This window comes from Sylvia atricapilla, chromosome Z (genome assembly GCF_009819655.1).
Source record: "Sylvia atricapilla isolate bSylAtr1 chromosome Z, bSylAtr1.pri, whole genome shotgun sequence".
NCBI lineage: Eukaryota > Metazoa > Chordata > Aves > Passeriformes > Sylviidae > Sylvia > Sylvia atricapilla.
The window spans coordinates 79,047,607-79,063,522 of NC_089174.1; the positions used below are offsets into that span (position 1 = coordinate 79,047,607).

The 15,916-nt window shown below is 42.2% G+C and overlaps 1 protein-coding gene across 1 annotated transcript in view; it reads left to right on the forward strand.

Annotated features, from left to right (window-relative positions):
• Positions 1–5,176: 5,176 nt before the first annotated feature.
• Positions 5,177–15,916, forward strand: part of RGS7BP (regulator of G protein signaling 7 binding protein) — a 34,363-nt gene continuing 23,623 nt past the window's right edge. Inside the window, exons 1-2 of the mRNA XM_066338662.1 lie at positions 5,177–5,370; positions 8,068–8,234. Of these exons, the coding sequence (XP_066194759.1) occupies positions 5,212–5,370; positions 8,068–8,234 (326 nt within the window). The 5' untranslated portion in view covers positions 5,177–5,211. The remainder of the gene's footprint in view (positions 5,371–8,067; positions 8,235–15,916) is intronic.

Genomic DNA, 15,916 nt, shown 5'->3' on the forward strand with positions numbered 1-15,916 from the left:
CACAGCTTTGTGAGGCTGTCTCGCCCAAACTCTTCCATGCACCCAGTGTGGCATCCAAGCCTCCCACTGCTCCTCCTGGTGCCCTGTCCTCACCACATGCCTTGGTAGACAGCACCCACGTCATCCCTACCACTGTCTTTGCATCCTGCTTAGTCTTTAACTGCCTCAATAAGTCCATGATGAGCCTCCAGGGCTTTATGACATTAATGGCGGTCTCATTGCCTATGGAGGCTGCTTCAATTATAAATCTGCCAGCCCATTCCCATGTTTCTAAGTCAAGTGCAGCTCCATAAGTCATGTCCAACCCCTGATTCTCGGACCACATTAACAAGGTTAGGAAAGCCCTCTCATTATATTTTATCCCCCATTTCCTTAAAAAGAGGCTCCATACCTTTATCACAGGGTCTTCTTCCACTGAAGACCATGCTCCCATGTTTCCTGGCAGTGTCTTCTATTCAAGAAGGGTCCAGACCAACGTGGCTTTCCCCACCGCTCTCTACAGCTCTCTACACTGCTCACAGCTGGATAGCTGCTACTCCATTGGGACTACCACAGCTCTCCTCACTGCTCTCTGCAGTTCTACAGGCTGCAGACATCCATCCCTGCTGCCCTCTGTCTCCCCAGTCTACTAGTGGCAGCTGTTGCATCACGTCAAAGGCCACCACTCATCACAGTTTTGGAGACAGGCAAGTGACAGAACACACCAAGGTTCATGCGACAACAGCCAAGTTTTATTGAGTACTGTTCTCCTTATATAGTTTTGAAAGTCTGCATGGTTAGCCCTGATTGCCTGAATTAGTTGCCACATGGCTAGCTGTCCAATAGCTGAGCGTGTCCGCTACGGCCTAGACCTGCTCCCCAGTGGCCCAGACTGGTCAAGTTATATAACCAAGGTAGTTATATAATTAATCACATTTCAGTCATAAAATTATAATTAGGATTATTTATGACTGTGAGGCCTCCAGGCCAGCTGTTAGCCACCACAACTGGGTATTTTATTTTTCCATATCTTGGTATTAGACTGGTACACACTGAAAATACACTAATATATGCAATCTTTGCTACAAAATAATTTGACTTGGTAAGAGTGGCACTGAGCACAGGCTGAACAGAAAGGGTGCTGGGAGCTGTCTCTGCTGGAAGATCTCTGAAGTCAAGAAGACTGACAGTTTGGATACATAAAAGACTTTATGGAATCGGTATGGAATAGTCTCTCTTGTGGTACTCCTTACCTTAACTTCCCAGTCTTATGAAATTATTTATGACAAAGAAATGGCCATTAAAGTTGTGATTTTCAAATGCATTTTTACATTGTTATTCGTGCAAGTAAAACAGTTTTACTCCACAGGATGCCTGGTACAAAAATCAAGTACTTTATCTCCAGACACAAATCTCACCCCGCATTTTCAGGGTATAAATCTGTGCTCTGTTTAAAATGTACCATACTTACTTAGAAAGACAGTCACTTCAATTTCGTTAAAAAAATATATTTTATTATTTTATAGAAATGTGCAAGTCTATATTTTTTGTTTTCATTCTCAATTTAATTTTTAAACTTACTGTTTATTTTTCTGTCTTAAGACCACACAGAGATAGTTTCCTTTTTTTCTCCCTTCTTCTTGGTCTCCTCTTCTCTCTTTATATCTGTATCTAGAGAAATGGCCTTTTTCCTCCTAAATTTTACATATCTCTTTCCCCTTTTTCCCCCTTCAAGGACATCTCAAGAATTTCTCAGAAAAACAGTCTCTCTTTCACAACTTATCTAGACCATTACATTCTACACCCCATTGAGAAATATCATCAGAAGCCAACAGCCAGAGCAATAAATGGATCAGAGAAAGATTACAATAAAACATAAGAGAAACTCACAATTTTTTTAAAAAAGTTCAACTCAGTTGATTTTTTTTTGGGAATTACCATATAGGCTAGACAGAGAAAAGCTCACATATACACTTTTGGTTCATTATGAGTCATAGAGCTGCAAGGAATTTGACTGTAACAGGCTGTGTATTTTCTGAACTTATCTCAAGGTCTCAAGATCACTGGCATGTGGTCTTGAGAGGATGCCATGGGAGGGAGCAACAAGCCTCTGCTTCCTGCAATCCACCAAATATCAGGAGATGAAGCTAGAGTAAGGAAACGTTTAGAGAAACACTAGTTCAGACAAGAAGAAAGCATCATGTCTCTCTTCAGGAAAGTCTTCAACATACATACCTCTGCTTTCAAGAGAGAGGATTTTGTTTCCTGGTGAGATATTACTTTCAAACTGAATCTTGTTGCTTCCACTGCCCACCCTGCAACAGCCTTTGGTGGCTTAGCTTGGAGCTCCTTCTCCTATCCGCACTCCCGGGACACCTAGAAAAATCATTGTTTCTCATGCATCCTAGACTGAGCTGATATCTGTCACTCATCATTCACATGTTTCTCCAATATAGCCCTGGGGTTATGCTGATGCCATCAAATTCACCACATTCCATGGTGGTTTCAGAGGTCAGCCAGAACAATTATGAAAACATGAAGTCTTACAAATTAGAGAAAGAACCACCATATCCAGTGCCAAATGTGGACATATTAATTATACCATGTGAAGTGAAGTAAGTCACTAAAACTTCAAAACTGTTCTAGATGCTGGATGACAGACAAAACTGAGCTGTGACTCAACTTGATATAGGGCAGATATATCACCAGGAACCAAATTATTATCTTTCTTAAAAGCCAGTGAGACTTTGGTGCTGATTTCAAGGGACAAGAGCTTCAGCCAAGACAGGTAACTTAAAAGCAAACATGCTGCACTCTTTGACAGATTTATTGTTATTGTTGTTGGTTAGTATTAGCATTATTTCATTATTGCTATTGCAGTAATTCTTAATGCGACTAGAAATAAACTGAAAAAAGACTACAACATTTGACGAAAATGATCCTTAAGCAACAAATAAAACACTAGTGTGATATGGCATGGTGTTATATTCAATTTCCCTTTATAAATATATTTTTTCTCACCTACATGGATGTGAGGAGAGGATGTGTTCATTTTGGTTTTTACCAGTATTAAAAATATTCTTCTTGCCTTTAAAAAATGTCTTTTCTCTATATTGTAGCAGTATGGTATCCTGGCTCAAAGTATAATCTCATGCATTTATTCCCTATAAAAGAATTTAATTAAGTATGAAAAAAAAAAAAGTGATGTCCTTAGAATAGAACTAGAAAACTGCAAGTTTTTCTGCACTGAATGCTGAAAATCTAGTAGTATGTTTACAAAGGTTAAGTTACAATTACAAGATCATTTTGGTTTTAACTAATGTGATGACAGCGTTTTTTAGTGCTACAAATCCATCCATACAACTACATTTCCAGTAACTTATGTTTTTGTGAAAATAGCTGGGAAAGTCTAAAAAAGACTTTCAAAGTAGATTCACAGGCCATACCCAGATTAAAGTGGATATCAGGTTGTCTGTGTACAGTAATGTTCAGCACAGCCTGAAAAGACTTCCTCAAGCTGCCAGAGTGCCATTGATGGCATATTCAAGCTCCCCGGCAAGACTAGGTTACTCCGTGTGATGTGTTTGATGTTGCTTTGGATTCAAGAACATTACAGAAACACAAAAAAGCTCTTATTTGGTGGCCTGAATAAAGAAAATTATACCAGAAGCGAACTAAAGCAACCATAGCTCCCTGGGTACAGAGAGAAACAGGACCAGCAGAAGCTGAAGCTGGCTCAGGCCATAGCTGATGCTGGAGCAGTGCAGTCGCCAAGAGCCCCTGGGGAAGGGAGCTACAGGCACAGAACAGGCACAGCCCCACAGCCCTCTGCATCAGAGGGCCTGGTGCCCACGGCCTCAGAGGACTGCGAGCATCAGCTTGGTGAATTGCAACTGCCCTGGGGTACTGGTGCACAGAGGAATTTCTCCACTTCATTATTATTTGATCCACTCAATTATTATTTAATCTTTCCTACAATTAACAAATACAATCTCGTTGTGTCACACATACCATTTTGTTAGAGCCCCAAAATAAGAAGTTTTTAGAGACTGAAAGCAAGTCATATTATCATAGAATATGCTGAGTTGGAAGGGACCTATCAGGACCACTGAATCTGCTCCTGGCCTTCTGCAGGAGAACACAAGAATCCCACCACATGAATGGGAATGTTGTCTAAACACTTCTTGAACTGTCAGGCTCCATGCTGTGACACTTCCCTGGCAAGCTTGTGGTAAGTGCTCACTACCTTCTGGGTGAAAAATTTTCTGATATCCAACCTAAATCTCCCCTGACTCAGCTTCAAGCCATTTCCTCAAGTCCTAGCACTGGCTGTGACAGTGATGCCATTGGCACCTGCCCCTTTGTTTCCCCTCACGGGGGGAAGACCAAACGACCTCTCCCCTTAGTCTCTTCTTCTCCAGGAGGAACAAACCAGCGACCTCAGCTGCTCCTCATACGTTTTCCCTTCCAGATCCTCCACCCTCCTCCTATCCTCGTTGGCACGCTCTCTAACATTTGACTAAATTTGATAAAACTTGAGCAGCGAACCAAGCCTTTTTCAAAACGAAAAGCGATGCCTGGGCACGCCTCCTAAAGACGGGTATCAACTCCGGCAAAAGCGGGGCGGCGCCGCGCGGTCCCGGGCCGCAGCCCAGAGGCGGCCCCTCACGGCCCCTCACGGCGCGGGCGGGCTCGGGGCGCGGCGGGCGGGCTCGGGGCGCGGCGGGCGGGCTCGGGGCGCGGCGGGCGGGGCACGGCGCTCCCGCCCCGCGGGGCGGTGCTGCGGACGGCGCCAGCCCCTCCGGACCCTCCGCGCCGCTCCCGGCGGGCGCCCGGCCACACGCGGCGGGTCGGGCTTCCCCGCCGGGAGCACGGGGCGCTGCATGGGAGCCTTTCCCCGGCGCCCCCACCAACCCCGCCGGCTGCGCGAAGGAGGACGGCGGAGCATGCCACCGGCGGGGCGGTTCCGCAGGGACTGACATGCTGCTGCTGAAGGAGGGCAGGCGCCAGCCTCTCCGCCTCTCCCCGCGGTAGCGGAGGCGATGCTGCAGGGCGCTCCCCGGGCTCTTCCGCAGGCGCCAGGCTATCGCCCAGAGCAGCCGCGCTCGCTGCCGTGAGCGGCGCGGCTCCGGCGCGGCCGAGGCGACGAGCGGCGCGGGCCCGTGCCCGGGGCGGCGGCGGGGAAGGCGCTGCCCGCGCCCGCGGGCGGCTCCGCGCGGCGGATGCGTGTGCATGAGCGCGGCACCGAGCGGGCGCAGGAAGCGCCCCCGCTCCGCCGCCTCCATCTTCCAGGGCAGCAGGACCTCGCCGCACGGCCGCGACAGCGAACGCCGGGGCAGCGGCTCCGATAGCGCCTACCAGATCCAAAGAACCCTGGACGACTGTAAGATGGTGGGTACCCCGGGCGGGCTTGCCGTAGTTTTTTTACCTTTCCCGAGCTCTCCCGGCGCAGGCGGCGGTGCCCCTCCTCCCGCCGCCTTGACTATTCCCATCACGTGCAGTTGCACTGTTTCTAAACCCGCAGTCCCCGCCGGGGTGCTGCCTTGCACCCCAACACGCCGCGGTTCCAGAGCGGGAGCCGGGAGAAAGGAAAGACGAGCCGCGGGACAGGGAGCGGAGCCGGGCGCCTGGACGGTCCTGCGGGAGCAGGAGCCCTCGCCCTAGGACACACACCGCAGGGAGGATGGAGTTGCTGTTTGATAGATCCCGCCCAAATCCGTACCCAGGTTTGGGCTCGCTGTAGCCTCTAATGGGTAAATAGTTGCCTCCGATGAATCACTGCGCTGTCTACTTGCTGTCTTGTGCAGCAACCACATGCTCGCCCTAACATCCTTCTAAATCAGGACACTGAATTTGAGGCCCTGAAATTCTGTCCCTGATATATATGGCACCTGTTACCAGTCTTCCCGGAGTAGCTGGTTGCAGTTGTGAAATCTCAGGTGAAACACCAGCAGCATCTGTTATTTATGGGCTGTCAGATTCTGGTATTTTTCCCCACTCAGGTTCAAAACGCTTGCATCCTGGCACTTTCCTCCAAACCAGAGCCATATGCCCTTTTTCAGGCTCCTTGAGTTACAGTCAGCCTGACACTCGGCCCCAAAATTTTCCTGCTGGCTAGTGACAGCTGTTGAAAAAAAAAAAGAAGTTGCTGTTACTTTTCTTTACAAATCTGTACCTGGCTAAAGCTCTGTCCAGTAGCATTGAAAATGGAGCTGCTACTTCTATTCTGCTGGATTCTGGCAAAATTTTTTTCCTCTAGTGCTGAAAAATGTGCTGGCAGATTATCCACTGTGATGCTTCAAGATTGGGAGCAATTCCCAGTGCATGGAGGAACAAAAGCTGCCACAGTAGCTCTATAAATACACCCAACAAGTGGATCTTACTGGGTTCTGCCTTTTTCTCATTCCCAACAGTATAACGTGGTTAGTTACAGAGAAGTTGCTAGAATTAACTGATTAGAAATAAAATGTTTTATAGGTGAGTTATCAAGTTGCGGTAGGATTCAGGTAGGAAGTAAAATCAGTGTGGTTTTTTTCTTGTTCTCTGTTCCAAATCAGCAACATATGTGTGGTTTTGTTTTCCTGGGCAGTGCTGAGGTGGCTGGATGAGACTGTTTAAACGAGGGGTGTCAGGTGAGAATTGGCAAAATGCGTCTGGTGCAACCAGTTAAGACTTGCAGGATGCGACGCTTTTCTTTCTAATGCAGAATAATCACACTATGACACAACATGGTACAATTTTTTCCCTCTCCATTGCCTTCATGCATTCCCTTAAGCTGCGGAATGATAAGAGTTGAAGACTTGTTTAGCAAATATTGTGCCTAGGGCTTTGTTTGACGTGTGCTTTTGGGTTTGTTTGGGATCTGGGTGTGGGAGGGTGCAGATGTACTGAAATGCACTTGGATTGACTTGCTGCTCCTGAGGCTATTCTTAAAATGAAATTTAAGAAAGTGTGGCCAAAACTATTTTTGATACCAGTTCTCAGCTATACAGTTAATTGCAGTGGGATGCATGAAAGGTTTGGATATAATACTGCAGAAATGACTCGTTTATTTCCTCTGCATGAGAATTTGAGAGCTTGACTTTAGAAATTAGTAGCTCTGATAAACTCCAGGTTCTTAGCATGTTTTTATGTTGGGGTGTGTTGAACTTCTGGTGGTAATGATGGCTGCAAAATTATGAGCAATTACTCCTGTCTGTTTTTATGTAGTTTGGAAATTGAGGTCAAAACAGAGATAAATAAATATTCTGTTCTATTACTCCAATCCTTCCACCCCCGCCACCATGTGGAGCAAATGGTCTTATGTGCGTTCTTTCAGAAGACAGCAAATGCTTAATTTCCTTAAAATATAATTCCATGTATGTGATCAGTGGAACTAAATAATAATGATCTTTCCATCACTCTGAAATTACCCATTTATCCAGTCACATCCGTATGTATCTGCTGGATATTGGATTTCTGTACAGGTTGTAGTGTTTACTTACTCATTTGTTTCTTTTTCCCACATGCAATTTAGAAAAGGTGCTTTCTGGAATTTTTAACAGGAAAGTGCCTATCTGGTACATCTCTTCAGCCAGTAACAGCAGATGAGTTTTAAGTCAGAAATCTGGGTTGAAGGAAAGTGACAGAACAAAAATCATTACAAAATAAATTAGCAAAATTGCCAATTTAAAAGCAAATGCTACATTCCAGTCCCTGAATATGCTGTTAATCAGGAAGCAGGAGGAGCAAAGGCAATAATTTCTGGAGATATTTTCGCCTTTCATGACAGCAAAAAATAACCTCGTGCTACTAGTAAAACAGATGTTTTTTTGTCTGCTTAATATTTAATACTAGTAACTCAAACACTTTCTGATATTAAAAGCAGAAACACTGCTTTCCTACAGATGAACATTTATAGCTCACAGAAGAAGCAGCTGCCATGAAGGCTCTAGTCATTTTCTGAGTCGTGTGCTCTTGATCTGTGTGCTACGAAATTTTGAGCAGCAGGAACAAGCCCTAGATTTGGCATGTTTTAAAAAAATCTGGATTGTTTTTTTCCTGTGTAGTTAAAAATTCTCATGTATGTAAATCGTTTTTGTTTTTCAGCTTGTCCAGGAGTTCAATACCCAGGTGGCTCTCTACCGGGAGCTCGTCATTTCTATTGGGGATGTCTCTGTCACCTGTCCTTCTCTGCATGCGGAATTGCACAAAACTCGAACCCGGGGATGTGAGATGGCCTGTCAGGCTCATCAAAAACTAGCTGCAATTTCTGGGTAGGAGGCAACTTATGTTTAATTAACGCTGTATTCATGTGCAGGTCTTTGTTAGATACTACATAATGGAAAATTTCAAGAAAAGCATTAATTTGGGTTTCTGTTTTAGGTGTAGAGGCGTATGACCACAAATTTTGCAGAATGTCCGTATCCTTATGATAGTACAATTTTGGATCAAATCCTAGTCCCCTTACCAGGGACATATCCTTCTGATTTCACTGGATGCTTTTATGTAAGGCAAAGAGGATTTTACTACATATCACTATGGATGAAGAGGGATGCCATGCCCTTCAAGGGTGAAATAGCAATAGCTTTCTGCCCAGTCTTTCATTGAGTGTACCTAATTGAATAGTTCAGAGGCAGCTAGCTCAGCACAGCTAGACACTCAACAAACTAAACCAAAATAAGGTGAAAATTGAGTGAGGGGAATACAAATACTAGTCTGAAAACCTGTGTTTACCTTCTGTATGTTTTTAAACCCTTGTTTGTGTTGAAATAAGAATGAACACTTTGCCAGCATATAATGTTTTAATTTATTCTTTGGTATTACATTATGTACATTCCTTTCCATGGTGACAGAATGTATTATCACATACTTGAGACTATGCCTCAGTGCAAGATCAACCAGCATAAATAACTTTCCTAAAAAATGGGAATTAGTGCTGCTAACTCCATGTGGGTTCTTTACAGTATGGTGACTGGGGCATTTATATTTATACGTGTACCCCCCTGAGTAATGTCTTTCTGATTACACTTTATTAGAACTATGCATCTGTCTACCCTACCATATGCCATTGTGCACCACTAGAAAAAAAAAACCACACCTTCTTTTTTGTAGCTCTGCCTAATCCCTGTTGAATTTATTCCATCATTTTAATATGTAAAAGAAACCTGTTATAGGGTTGATATATAAGAGGAGTCCAAACTAACAAACCAAACTGAAGATAGTGCTGGTAAGATGTTTAAGTAGAATGATCACCATTTTCAAGTAAGACTTTGTGCAAAGTCACTTAAGTTGGTTTTGTGACCTGTGATTTGTTCTTCAAACAAAATACATGCTTTCAAAATATTAAAGTTGGTGGGAATTTTTTAAAAAAGCTGCAGTGACTAGACATAGTTCTTTTTAATCACAGGTCACATTGAAAAATGTGAAAACAAACTAGCGAAGTTTTTCTTGTGTGCTTTGAGACTCAAAAGAAAAATTAATATAAACCAAAATAATGCATTTGAATAGCTGAACCTGCTTTGTAACTTTTAAATATATTTCCACTGTAAAGAATATAAGTGATACATGCTCATTTAGAAAGTACACAGGTTTTTTTAAGCAATCATTTCACAGCTGGAAGTCTGTCATATACACAAAGATGTCGTGAAGGTTGTGCAGTTGCTGCGAGATTGACATTTGGCTAATCTAAAACTGTTTTAAATAACTCTGATAATACTGTGATATCCATAACAACCGGTAGGTGTTAGAAACTCTCTGGAAATTACTTGTTTGGTTTGACAAACATTTTGCATGATGTGCTTCTCATTCCCACCCTTCTGCAGCTGAGGAAAGACATATGAGACATTGGTGTGTTTGTGAGGAAAGGGGGGAAATGAAGATAAAGCAAGAAAAGAAATAGAAGGAGAGGAGTAATAAATAGTCTCAGAGATTTAGTCTTTACTTCAGCAAAAAGACTGATGTAGTGCATATGAAATAGGATCTGGAATAGGAATATAATTGGATACGAAGAAAAAGTATCAGGAAGAAAAATGCTTAGGGACAGGAATGCATTAAATCATCCTCAGTATTAAATAGTCAGGAGGCTAGCGTGTTGCTCAGAAACCACTGTTAGTCAGCATATGGGATGAAGGCTTATTTAGTTCCCTGCTTTAGTTCAAAATACACAGCACTGCACTGGGTAACACGAAAAGTTCTGTCTTCCAAAACTTACTAAAGAAAATGTGTTGCTTTCCCACCTAGAAAGAATAATAGAAAGTAGCTGTTTCTGTTACCAGACTATAACATTTTATGAGGGAATAGCATTCTATTAATTACAGCCATCAGTAATGTTCAGCTAGTCTCTGAGTGATCTACCTGAAGTGCTGCAGGGGCACTCTTCTTTTGAGAAGTTGGTGTCACTATCTAAGGGAACACTGAGTTTGTTTATCTTGTTTGTGCTCTGTTTTCCTTGGAACATTAGCAGACACCTTAATTGTTATGCTGTTCCACTTTGAATATATTGGGATTTCACAGAATCAAGAAATTGCTAGGATTGGAAGGACCTCTGGCAATCATCTAGAGCTCATCTGGAGATCACCAATGCCTATTGGCACTAGTGCATTTGAGATTCTTAAATACATACCTGGATAATTAGAAGAGGCACCTATTTCCTTTCCTAATTCACTTGTCCTACAAGTCTAAGCAAGCTAGCAAAGAGGAAAAATGCAAAGACTTGGAAGGAAAGAAACAAAAATTTTCTAGTGCTGGAGAAGAGAGTTCTGGGAAGAAATCTGGAAATTGTGGGAAGGGAAAGAAATGCTTAGGTGGAGATGATGCATTAGAAACTGAGCAGGATAGATGTCATGAAGACAAAAGAATACCTTGGTCATGGGCATATCAGTTCTGGAATATTAGGCAGACGTTAGAGTAGGACAGTGGTGTAATGTGAACAAGAAGAGAAAGCTGGAAGTGTACCTGTAGAAAAAGGATACACTGATATTGTAACAAAAGCAGATTCAGCTATAGAAGCAGTGGAAGTCACACTAACATTTTAAAAACTGAAAGAAAGACAAAGGAGATGCTGAAAAAAAGATGAGGTAGCAAGGAAGCATAAAACCTTATAAAGTCCACACTGGTTTCGACCTTACTGCCCCATCTAGCTCAAACCTGACAGCTGGTGGTGTCAGAGATTTCATAAAAAAAGAAGCAAAGATACAAAAGGTGCGTAGAATGATACCTTCTCTTGTGTATTTGATACTACCCAGCACTCAGCAAGCACAGGCTGAATCTGACAAATGTGATTTCTCTAAATATTAAGATCTCAAAAAATGCTGAGATTGAATAAGGACATCTTTACACTGTGATGTATTTAAAAACCTATTTACTAAAAAAGTACTTCTAAAAAAGGAAACTTGAAATTAAGTGTCCAGCTTAATAGGGCGTCATAGATACTACATCCTCTTCTTTACTTGCTTTGATAGCTTTTTCTTACAGAAATAGTGAGATTTTAGCAAAGAGGAATAAAGATTAGAAATGAAGATAATCTCAATTGAAATATCCTAATTCTTGTTAATATTCTGTTAGGAATACAAATCAAAGTAAACCCTCCTTTCAGTGCTGGTTCTCTCAGGACTTCAGCTCAATTCCTGCTCGAATACTGGAAGTTGTTAGTGATTTTTAATGAGCTATGCTCTGCAGAAAGGGAGTAAGGTTTGATTCTTTCATCACATTTTTTGCTGCATAATGTAGCGGAAATTAAAAATCTCAAAGTATTTACACTGTGCATCCTTGTAGTATTAGTTGTCATGGGCAAAACTGGAGAAAGTGCAGCAACAAGAAAATGAGTCAGCATGATTTTTTCCAAAGGAAAATGAAGGAAAAATATTTTTAACAGTAAGAAGATGGGAGGAAAAAGATGCAGATCTCTGTTATAGAAGGGAGTCTGCTTTATGGAATGATAGAGTGGTGATCTGTTATAATTCATCAAACAGGGAGCTGGTTTTATACGTGGAGCCCACCAAGTCTGGGATGTCAACAGAAAGATAACTCGGATCTGTATTTTAAGATACAGGTCTGCATAACTGTGCACACACTTTCGTAAATGTCCTTACATGTTCTCAAGCACTTGATATGCTTACATAATGTGTCCACTTGGCACACTGAGACCAGAACTGGCAGTAGCTCTGTGACAGTCTGATATATATGTTGGCAGTGGCTTTTTTCGCATGAAACAAAACAGTGTGAGGAGCTCAGGGGTGCCTGGCAATGCACATCTGTGTGACCATAGCTCTGAAAGTGATTTTTTTCTCTGTTTTTCTGACTGGTGTTGCAAAACCCAAAATCTAAGGAGGAATAAACCTCTACACTAGTACACGCTGGGGCAGCAGCTCTGCAGAAGAGGATCTTGGGAGTTCTGGTGAGCTCCAGGTTGAACATGAGCCAGTGCCCTTGTGCAGAGAGGGCCAGCAACCTCCTCTGCTGCTTCAGGACATGTTGCCAGCAGGTCGACGGAGCTCATCCTTCCTTTCTGCTCGGAGCTGCTGAGGCTGTATGTGGAATACTGGGTCCAGCAGTGGACTCCCTACGGAAAAGAGAAAGGGACAACCAAAGCAGGTCTAGTCAGCTACCTCAGAGGTGGTTATGCAGCATCCCAACATAAACAGCAAGGCTGCTAGACCTGGGATTGCTTGAAGGCTGAGAGGGGGATGTTATCAATATGTGTAAAAAATACGTGATGGAATAGTGTAAAGAAGAAGTGTACACAGCCAGACTATTCTCAGTGATATACAATGATAGGACAGCAGGTAAAAATTGAAATGCAAAGAAAAATTGATTAAAAAAAAATTTTAAACTCCCTTACAGTGAGGATAAATTTTTTAAACTCCTTTACTGTGATATGAGAATATTAGAACAAGTGCACTGAGAGGTTCTGGAGTCTCCATCCTTGGAGATACTGAGAATTCAACTGGTCAATGGCCCTCAGTAGCCCTCTGTAGCTGACAGTGCTTTGAGCAGGAGGCTTAGACCAAATAAGTTCTAGGTGTCTCTTCCAGCCTGTGACAAAGTCATCATAAATCTCCTTGGGAAAATTCAAAGAAAAAGTTTATTTGACACCCATGTACATCTGTTACTTTTATAAAATAATTGTTAGTTTTAAGTTCCCCTAAGTTCATGAAAGATTGAAAAAATCAGCTAAAAATCACATCCTGATGGCAATCCTGTGCACATCAGGATTGATGGTGTTGCTTTAAGTTCTTAATTTTATGTAATTTCTACTTTGTTTTTCTTTGCAGTCTACAGTTTCCAATAAGCACCAAATAGTAATTTCTCAGAGCTAATTAATATTAGATCGTTTCCTAAGGCAGTTTTAAAGCATTTTACTGACGCCAAATTGTGGCCAATTTTTTATTGAGAAGTCTGAATTTTCCCTGAGTTACAACCCTACAAAATTATTATCTGCTATCTAAAGCACACAAACAAAAAAGATTGCCTCGAAATATTTTACAGATTAAGTGAAAAGAAGACTCCAGACCTATAAGTTAATGAAAACTATATGAAGATAGGCATAACAGAAATAATTTTAACTGTTTAGCTGCAGATGTTAAATAAAGCTTTGCTGGCAGTCAGTATTAACCTAGTAGAAATGAGGCACAGCAACACTTGGCTCAAGAGGGAAGAATTTTTATAATTGTGATTTGAAACCAACTTTATGCCAGCAGATAAAGCAACAAACCAGAGGTCTGCCCTGGCTAGATACTGATGAGACAGCATTTATGGAGATCTCTGTCATTCCTCGACATTCTTTGCAGTCACTGCCATGGCACTCCTCTCAGTGTACGTGTCAGAGGTGGGGAGGGTGATAATGTCCATCATGGGGCTCTGAATCACAGGCACTGCTGGCTGTATCCAACCTCTGCTGGAGTTCTTAGTGTTTTTTCAACTGCCAGATGAAAGTTAAGAAATAAGGTAAGTGTCTCGCAGAGACTGCAGCATGATAACCAGAATGTGGGCTGATAAAAGTGTAGTTAAATATCAAAATTAATGTTATTATATGTAAGACAACAAGGAAAGCAGTCAATATTCACTGCAAGAATCAATACTGTTACACATGATAATACCAGTAGAATTAGGCCTTCTAAAAGCTTGCAAGGTTTTGTGATTTCTTGCTAAAATTTTGCAGATGTTGTAAACAGTAAAGCCTAAAGTTGTGACCTTAAAAATCCTGTCAAGTGAAAAATACTGAGATCCTCCACTTCAGAAAACTGTTGGAAATATAAGCTGTCATTTTGCTCTCACAGGCTGTACTAAAAGTATCTCAGTAAGCTGTTTCAATGTGGCATGCTAGAACCCACAATTCTTACAATCATTTAATAGTGCTTGATTTAGGAAATTGTCCTGATGATTTAACTGTGACTGTCAGAAATGAGTAAAGTTCGCGAGAGCTTTGTCTCCCTTGAAAGAAGGATTACCAGGCATTCTTATATAGTCTCATTTTCCCTCAGCTTTGACATTCAACTTTTGTTAAAATTTACTGGAATCTTCTTCCATGCTTAAAATTTTCTTGTAATTTTGAGCATATCAGATTCTGGAAGCAAATCCTGACAGTGTTTATTCCACTTGCTTTGGCTGGCATATATTCACTTATTTCTACATCCTGAAGTGATTTCAAACTTAGTGCCATGCATCAGAGACTACACCTGTTCCAGTGACTCAGATCCTGTTTTGACTAATGGGAGTTGGTCTGCATGAGAATGGGAATGTTTTGGTAAACAAGCTCAGACGTGGGTAATTGAACGTAGCCCTTAAGGACCACATGGTGTGTGATGCTGCAGTAAGTATACCATTGCTTACTCCTTTATCAAGAGGGTAATACGCACGTGTGGTGTTCTCAATAGATTCCTTGTAAAAAATTTTTTTCAGATTATTTTTTAGATTATATTAATCTAAGATGATGGAAAGGGAGAGCAAAAAGATAAAGCTATTTTCTGTGGAACTGAGTTAAGGTAGGTTTGCTTATTAAGAATAAAATCTGCTTACTCAATTTAAGTTGCAAGTTGAAAATGACGTTGTTAAAGTCAGGTACCTCAAGTTCAGAAAGCAAATAATGGGAGAAAAACAAGGTTATTTACTAAGGCTGGAACTCTGAAAATAGCCGACCTCTATAGACTGACCTTTTTCTTTGTACCTCTGTCTTTGGAAGTGCTTTAATAGGTGTTTGGGACTTGAAGATACTAGGTATTATTATCTCCCTTTATAGATATCTCTTTCATAACTGGAGGCCAGATTTAGTAAAGGGCAAACAGACCTAAAAGTGAATTTATTACTCTGTTATTTTTCTATGTTCAGAACAGCAACTCTGAAAATTCTGGAAGTTCTACATCTAACACAGGATGAGTTAGTTTTGACAAAGTGGAAGAGCTTATAGCAACTTGCTTACTGATAAACCTCTTCAGCAGTCAAGAGAAGGATGATGTTCTTGCTTGTCCAGGCTCTGACAAGATGTTCCCAGGGGTGCTGGCAGAGCATCCTCAGAGCTTGACAGATACTGGCAACTTTGGGCTCCTCACAAAATACAGTGGCCCCTGCCACTTTCTTTTAGCCAAAGCTGAAGATGAGTCAGTTTGTAGACCCCTTGCACCTGTCCAAGTGTCCCAGAAAAAGAGGAAAGTGAGAAAACAGGAAAGTGATTGCTGGAAAGTAGGACAGACATCATCTTTGTCAGTCAGTTATTTGCCCCTTTCTTCCATCTGACACTCCTTCCAGTTAGCTCCTTCCAGTGCAGTGCTGCCACTGGTGAGATACTCGAGGGGTACTGGCTAAGCCAGACAGGTAAGCCTGCCACTTCCCTGAGGGATCCTTCCAATAGCAGGGAAGCCATGTCCCAGCCCAGCAGCCAGGGATGCTGCCCGTGCTTAAGGATCACCACAAATAGCAATATTCTCCCTGGGAGACATAAAGCAGCATAGCTTTTCCTTTG